This window comes from Hipposideros armiger, unplaced genomic scaffold (assembly GCF_001890085.2).
Source record: "Hipposideros armiger isolate ML-2016 unplaced genomic scaffold, ASM189008v1 scaffold_1758, whole genome shotgun sequence".
NCBI classification, from domain to species: Eukaryota; Metazoa; Chordata; class Mammalia; order Chiroptera; family Hipposideridae; genus Hipposideros; species Hipposideros armiger.
In genome coordinates this window covers 98,463-107,049 of record NW_017733108.1, presented here as the reverse complement: position 1 = coordinate 107,049, position 8,587 = coordinate 98,463, and the positions used below count along the sequence as shown (strand labels likewise).

General features: G+C 34.3%; 1 protein-coding gene across 1 annotated transcript in view; it reads right to left on the bottom strand.

The window, feature by feature from the left end:
* Window positions 1-253: 253 nt before the first annotated feature.
* LOC109378125 (ecotropic viral integration site 5 protein homolog) overlaps window positions 254-8,587 on the bottom strand; it is a gene marked incomplete at its 5' end in the record, with an annotated part of 99,176 nt that continues 90,842 nt past the window's right edge. The window contains 3 exons of the mRNA XM_019634586.1: window positions 254-277; window positions 1,101-1,196; window positions 8,292-8,438. Of these exons, the coding sequence (XP_019490131.1) occupies window positions 269-277; window positions 1,101-1,196; window positions 8,292-8,438 (252 nt within the window). The remainder of the gene's footprint in view (window positions 278-1,100; window positions 1,197-8,291; window positions 8,439-8,587) is intronic.

Here is an 8,587-nt window from a genome sequence, read left to right as displayed (position 1 = left end):
AATAACAACAGAGCAAAAAAGGTAACCCATGGAGCAGTAGAAAATATTTGTAAACCATGTATCGGATTAAGGGACTGGCACTGAGAATACTATAAGGAACTTCTAAAACTCAAGAACGACCTGATTAAAAAACAGACAAAGGACTTGAATAGACATTTCTCTAAAGAAGACATACAATGGCAAATCAGCACATGGAAAAGATGCTTAACATCATTAATCATTAGGGAAATGCAAATCAAAACCACAAAGAGATGCCACCTCACGCCCATCAGGAAGACTATTATAAAAAAAAAGGAAACAAAATTAATAACTGTTGGTGAGAATGTGGAGAAATTGAGAACCTTGTGCATTGCTGGTGGGAATATAAAATGGTGCAGCTGCTGTGGAAAACAGGCTAGCAATTCCTCAAAAACTAAACATAGAATTACCACATGATCCCACTTATGGGACCAAAGAAATGAATGAAAGCAGGGACTCAAGCAGACATATTTGTACACCATGTTCACAGCAGCATTATTCACAATAACCAAAAGGTGGGAACAATTCCAGTGTTCATCAATGGATGAATGGATAAAAATAATGTGGCATATATATACAATGGAATATTATTCAGCCTTAAGAAGGAAGGAAATTTTACACATTACATGTAAAATGACACATATTACAACATGGATGAACCTTAATGACATTTAAGTGAAGTAAGCCAGTCACAAAAAAACAAACACTGTATGATTTTACTTATATGAGGTACCTAAAGTAGTCAGAGACAGAAAGTAGAATGGTGGTTTTCAGGGGCTGGGGGAAGAGGAGAATGGGGAGTTGTTTAGTGGGTACAGAGTTTCAGTTTTGCAAGATAAAAAGAGTTCTGCAGACTGGCTGCACAACAGCGTGTAATGTCATAGAATAGCACACTTTAAAATGGTAAATTTCATGTTATGTGTACTTTACCACAATAAAAAGAATGGACTTGGAAATGATTAAGTTTTGAAAATAGAATCATAGGCATTAGGATGAAGATATATAAGTCACAGCTCAGATGCAGAGAGAAGAGGAAACTACTGCATTATTTTTACGTGTACTTGACTATTTTCATATGGTACCTGGATTTCGAGCTCAGCAATGTGCTGCTGTAGTTCAGCCACAGCAGCTATGCTGTCTGCTTCCCGCAGTCTCACTGCCATCACTTCCTCCTTATTCTAGGGAGGCAAACAAAACAAGCCAATAATAAACCAAATAATTAATTAATAATAAAACATCAACACTTGTAACCTGTCTCAAAATTTAGAAAATAACAAATAAACCCATGATTAAATGAGAAAGCCATTATCTCCTGAACTTGATATGAAATGAAGAATATAAGAATGGCATCCCAAGGGCCAGCCGAGTGGCTCAGTTGGTTAAGAGCTCACTCAAGAGTGTGAGCTCTGAGCAACAGCAGTTCAAGTCTCGGCCCGAGCTGAGCTGCCGCTGAGCTGCCAACAGGTGGTAGGATGGCTCAGCTAAAAATATTAAGAAATACCACTCATATAAATAAATATTTCTCAAATTTTTAAAATTAATTATTGGGTCGTTGGAAGTCATGACGCATTTTTGCAACAAAAAACATAGAAAAAATACATCATGACTTTTCCGACAACCCAATAAAATTATTAGTGACAGTGAAAGCTGTTAATTTTTTATGCAAGAACAATTATTGAGAACTTTCAAACACTTCAGTAATAGGATAAAAGATTAACAGAGAATATGGATACTAACAGAGTAAGTTAACTTGATAATATTTTTAAAAATTATATTCTTTCTGAAGCAAACATGTCAATATTTACATTCTACTACAAAGAATAAAAATGAGATTAGATCATAATTCTGCATAATATTTACCTCTACCACCACAAAATTTCACTAAGGAAAAAATCTAAAACCATATTCTACAATATCCATGCTAAATAATACTGATCCAGAAATACAAAAATATGAAGAAAATATCCTAGAGAAAAATGGGGTATCCAAAAATATTTTGCTTCTCCACTTATGTTTGCCAAACTGCTACATCCATAGCCACATACGATTGAAACTGAGGTTTAAATGAAGTTGTGATATGGATGCTGGTTAAGTATTTTTGTTTATGTTAGAAGATGAAAGTGAAATGAAGAAGACACGTTAGAATTTCACTCATTTGTCAATGGTGTGAGCAAGTTTTTTGCTGATTTTGATAATAGTAATTAAATACGAGAGGAAAATTTCCTTAATATTTTGCACTATTCACAATGTAAAGGCTGAAGATACAACACCCTTTTAAGCTTTAATCTGCATTATTGGTCTAGAGCAGGAGTCAAAAACTTTTCTTAAAGAGTTAGATAGTAAATATTTTAGACCCAAGGACCATTACAGTCTATCAGAACTACTCTATCTGCCACTGGAGTGTGAAAGTGGCCACAAGACAGTATATAAATAAATAAACAAGGCTGTATTCTAATAAAGCTTTATTTACAAAAACAGGCAGCTAGGCAGATTTTGGCAATGGGAGTTTGCTAACTCCTGGTCTAGATAATCGATAAAACAATAAATAAAGCCCTGATATGTAGTTGCTAATTTATGTGGTGCAAATACTTCTACTATGGCTTCTTTCAAGTTGCCAACATAACATGACTGCAACAGAGTTGGGAAGAAATGTCAGTACCACACTATTATGTGATATTTCCACCACACAGCTACAACAGGTATAAAGAACCTCAAAAGCACAGATATTGGTAAAATGCAAAGATAATTAGGAAATGGTGAAGTTTGAGTGTTTATTATCTTTGTTCTACCATAATTTGTTTTATTATGTTACCTAACAGTTTTAATCTGGCTATTTAACAGCCATGTCACAAAATTCCCGAAAATTTAACAGTTGCTTCTTGTAAGCCTTTACTAGTTGGCTCCAGCACACCAATGTCTATGTTTAATAAAATTCAAATCTCGTCTTGTCACTTCCTTATTTTAAACACTTTAATGGCACTCCACAGATCTTGAGATAATGTACCAGGTCTTTATACTGGTGTTTGAGACTCTATATAATTTGGCTCCCCATTTACTGCTCTAGCTTCACATCTTACAGTATTCCTCACCATGCTCCCCTCCAGCTAGAATGAACTTCTTTTAGTTCAAGCAACGTGTTATTCTGTTTCACTTCTGCTCTTCACACATGCTAATTCCCTTTGCCTGGTGCACTCTCTGTTGCCTTTCCTTACTAACTCTTACATATCCTTTAGGTCTCGGCTTAATCATTCCTTAGTTGGCCTTCCTTGAACTTCCTAGTGACCCTAACACTAAACTCCCATTACAGTGTTCCATATGCCTCCTCAATCATAGTATTATTCATACTGCATTGTAATTGTGTGTATACTTGTCTATATCCTTTATGAGAAAGCCCCTTGAGAACAGTGAGTGATCTTTCCAATGGCCAGCTCCCCTTGTAACTATGTGAGTGAGCCATCTAAAAAAACCTTACCTTTTACCTTCAGTTAAACCTTCGGATGGCTGCAGCCTCATGAGACTAAAGCAGAACCACTTAGCTAAGCTGCTCCTAAATTTCTGACCCACAGGAACTCTGGGATATTAGTGCTTATTCCCATTTCAAGCCACTACATTTTAGAGGGAATTTGTTAAATAGCAATAGATAACTAATACATTTACACTCTACTAATTTTAGTTAGCATTGTATAAAATATTATATCAATCAAGTACAAAAACAAAATTTTAGGCATCAATTTCTCCCTAATCCTTCCCCCTCCAATCTAATCACTAAGTCTTATTGTTCTCTAGAAAAATAGACCTTGAATCAATCTATTTCTCTTTAGTTTCACTGCCAATTCCTGAGGCCAAGCTAGAACCTCTGTTCTTTACTATTATTACCTAATGATCTCATATCAAATCTCTCCAACCCCACCTCAAGTCCATTTCCACACACAGTGGTATGTGGTTCTTTTAAAAAATAATTACAGTAATTGCTAATGCAACAGCCCCTAATAAATGCTAAAATTAGTTGCTGAAATTTGAAGGATATTTGCATAACCTGAAAATAGTCCCCACAAAATATTTAATTATTGTGGTGGTTTTAAGATATGTCCACAAATTCTTTGATACTCTTTCCTTCAGGATGTATAGCTTAATGTTCCTGCCCCATCTTGGGCCATGGTCTGAACTTAATACCTTGCTTGTAATGAACAGTCTGAAAGAGTTTTGATAGCTGGCAAACACCAATTTAATCAAATGACCAAGGTTAACAGCACTAGAAGCAATACGTATCAATACAGTATGCCCCCTGACATGATGTTCTGAGAAGATACTTTATCTCTGTAATCTTTCCTAAAATACTTCAGTATAAGCATGAGAAAACATCAGACAATTTCAAATTGAGAAATATTCTACAACATATCTGACCAGTAATTCTTCAATAGTCAATGTAATGAAAGACAAGAAAACACTGAGAAACTGTCACAGATCAGAGAAGACTGAGACATGATGGGGAAATCTTAATACAGTCTATAGTTCAGTAATAACATTGTACCAACAATGTTCATTTCTTAGTATTGACAAATATACCATGGTTATGTAAGATGTTAACATTAGGAAGAGTTGATTAAAGGGTATGGCATATGGGAATTCTCTGTACTATTTTTGCCACTTTTCTTTAAACATAAAATTATTTCAAAAATCAAAAGTAAAAAGTAAATCTGGAGCAAATATAGTAAAACAGAAAAAAAACTGTATGTTGTCTTCCTACTTAAAACCTTTCATTGGCCTCCCACAGTCCTTACAAGTAAAACCCGAACTCACTATCATGGGCTATAAAAATCTACATGGTAAGCGATGGAGTCCCAGCCTACTTCCCTGGCTTTATTTCATTAAGCTTTTCATTATATATGAGACCAAGCAACCAAGTTCTTTCCTGCTTTTGGGTCTTGAAGTCTGTAACCTTTTTTATGCAGGGATCTTCCCCTGGCTCTTCATAAGGCTGATTTCTTTCTTACTCTTCAGGTCCCAGCACTGATAACACCTTCTGGCATTTGATCTTAATTACCACTTCCCCTTAGCTCCCATTCTAAGTATATAATTAGGAATGATCTTATCTATTTTTTACTTATTATCTCAGTAAGCATTATGACCACCTTCTTCACTACTGTATCCCCAGTGCCTATAAGAGTAACTGACAAATAGAAGATGCTCAAATATTTGACAAATACATAAGTAGATGCCATCATTCTTTGAAGCCTCGTAATCTCACCTCCTCCCATCCCCATTTGAGAATCACTGTCCTAGAATATATGTTACATCTACTTAAAATTAAAAGATTTGCCTACACACTTTGTGAGTAACATGATGAAGAAACAGGTACTGTCATGTCCTGCTGGTTAAAGTACAAAATGGTACAACCCTAAAGAGGGTAATTTGACAAAATCTATGAAGAGTACCAATATATTTATTTACCTATTGACCAAACAATAAAATTTACAGGGATTTATCCTATTGGGATGGGTAGATAGACTTCCATAAATCTGAAATTATGTATAAACAAGGTTATTCACTATACTCTGGTTATAGCAGCAAAACCCTGGGAATGACCTATGTGCCCAACAATACAGGCCTAGTTAAGGATTAAGTATACTATGGTACATCCATGCAATGAAAAACAATGTGCCTTAGAAACTAATGAGAAGACTCTTCAAGCACTGATATGTACAGCTCTACAAAGCATGACAAAAAAAGCAAAACGCAGAACACATGGTATGCTAATTTTCATGTAAGAAAATGAGGAGGAGAAAAATTATGTACTTTTACTTGCTACTATCTGCCTAATAGAAACTATAAATGACATTTCAGAAAATAAAAGCATTACCTGGGGAAAAAATAAAAGAAGGGATATGTGGTAGGGCCAGGAATGAGATAGAAGGGAACAAGGGTGTAATAATAATAGTAGTATAATCATAGAGAAATACCTTGATTGACTTTCCTCACTTAACATTATTTATTACATAATTTTACAAGTTTCTATATTGATTAGCATACCTTTCCTCATGAATATATATGTCTGTATGTAGAACTAGAGAATATAAAATCTTCCTTCAAATTTAGATTTATTTAAAAAAATCCCACAATCTCATTTCTGAAATCTTGGGGGTCAGGTGTGTTATGGAATTTCAGATTTTTTAGATTTTAGAAAAGTAATAAGGTGCATAAATCATAAATTAGTCTTATCCAGTGGGATCTGAGGCAGCATCCATACTGAAACAGTATGCTCAATGCTCAATACAATGAAGCAGTGAAGTATAAATACCCATACCAAGTGGGATAAATAAAAATGATAAATGGCCACATATTAATTTAAATCAGGTTTTGCTTCCAAATGAATTTGTGTAAAATTTATGAAAAAAACCCTTGGGTTTCCTATGTTTGGGGTTTTCATATTGGGGTTAAAGACTTGTACTATTTAAGTGGGACATTCAAATTCAGATACAGAGGGAAAATAACATTAATATTAAAACAGTATCCTGACATTTCCCATAAATGAAAAATAAAATGAACTTTAATGATTACTTATCAACAAATCAGAAGCTATACTCATATAAAACTAAATGAAAATGAATCAGATTTATATAACTGAAGGACTGGCTTTCTTGAAAAAGTTAGGTTTGTTCTTGAATTGTTCCAATATATCAAGGTAAAATACATACACTTAATCAGAATGCACGAGGTGCTAGAGTGACAATTAACACACTGGTCATTCTAGAAATCTACAAACGGCATTATAAAAGATTGAATAAATCAATATACAGCTTAAACACAGGGGAGATATCAGAGTCAACATCTGTAACGTACTTCACAGCAGTATTAATGAACAATTAAAAATTTTTTAAATCTCAAAGCAATTCTTAAAATTCTCTAAAATTCTGAATCTGAGCCCACTGCTTAGATAAATTTCAAAAAAAAAAACCTTTCATCAGCAAACTCCCCAATATTTATTTCCAAAGAACATTTTTACTTTAATGAAAAGATGCTAAAGCATTTGAGGAACAATATTAAATCCAGTAACAGTGTTAAATGAAAACTTACACCAATAATGAAAAAAGACTAAATTTAGTTCTTTATTAAAAATAAGCCAGCACAGACAATACAGAAGCATAAAAACTCAATCAGATATTAGTACAACAAATCAAATTGATATGACTTCATGCCACATCATTTTATTTCTAAGTTAGTCTGGTCATATGCTTTAAGAGGGGCTACTCTTAAGTTAGTACAAATTTCAGTACTGCCTACAGATTTCTGTCAGTGTAAATTGTAACAGCCATGCATATTTATTAGGATGTAATTTCATCTCTGGATTTCAGTGACACTGATAAACCACTCAAGCTTCACTCTTGGTTTTTAATGACACCAGAACAAGTTGATGGAATTACAGCTTTATATGTGCCATTGAAAGTCTTATTTCTTATCATAGAATAATAAGGCTGGAATCTTTAAAGGGCATCATTTCTACTATCTCACCATGGAAAGATGGCTGTCTAGTTTATTTTTAAAGTCCCATAACTTGTCCTCCGCAATCCATTCTAATGCTCAGACCACAGTCATCTCGTTAGTTATTTCATACACACCCGCCCCCCCTTCCACCCCACTTCTCATATCCTCTCTCTCTCACCACTGCTATGCTGTACATTTATTTCAGGAAAAAATGTACTTGCATTCAAATACTTTTTCATGCTTTATGAATCCAATTACTTCACACACAAAAATAGAAAAATTGATTAAAATAATGGGAAACGTACAAAAACTTCCTAATCCATTGGTACATACACACTTCTTTAGCTCTCTACCGTATCCCAAAAACATATGTCCATACTGACCCCACTAATCTCTAATGAGGTACTAACCAAAGCAGAGTTGCCCCAAGCCTTCTAGATTACCTAACTTTTTGGTTGAAATATTAAAAGGTTCGTTTTTAAAGGGCTAGGTCAAAAGAAAATTTGTAAACCGATACCAATACTTAACCACTTGGTTAACTGAATTTCCTGCACTGGCATTTAACCAAGTGGATGAAAATGAGGTTTCCTGACTGAAATTCACCCCAGAGCAAGATGAGCTAACCTGCTCTGAAAGCAACCACCAAAACAAGTTCAAATAAGTGGGAAATAAAACTAGCCTCTTTTGGCTTTGTTTGGTTTTAAGATAATGCAATCAATGATGAGACAAAACAAAACAAAACAAGACATTTTTATATTGACAACAACAAACTAGCTAGTTGCTATAGTTACCTTGCATTCAATCTCAGCTTGTTTGCGCTTCGCTTCACTTAACTGAGTAAGTAATCCTTTGTTCTGCGCAGAAAGGTACTGCACCTTCTCCTGTAGACTGATCACCTCTTGTTCTGCTCTTCGAAGATGGTTACTATTGATCTGGTTCTAATAATTAAAGACATAAGTACTCAGATTATATAGATAAAAGGCCTGAAAAAAACATAAATTTCTATTTCTACCTACCCACTTCATGCCTATACAACATTATAAAAAATGTTATTATTAGTTACAGGTCAATCTTATTCAACAAATAG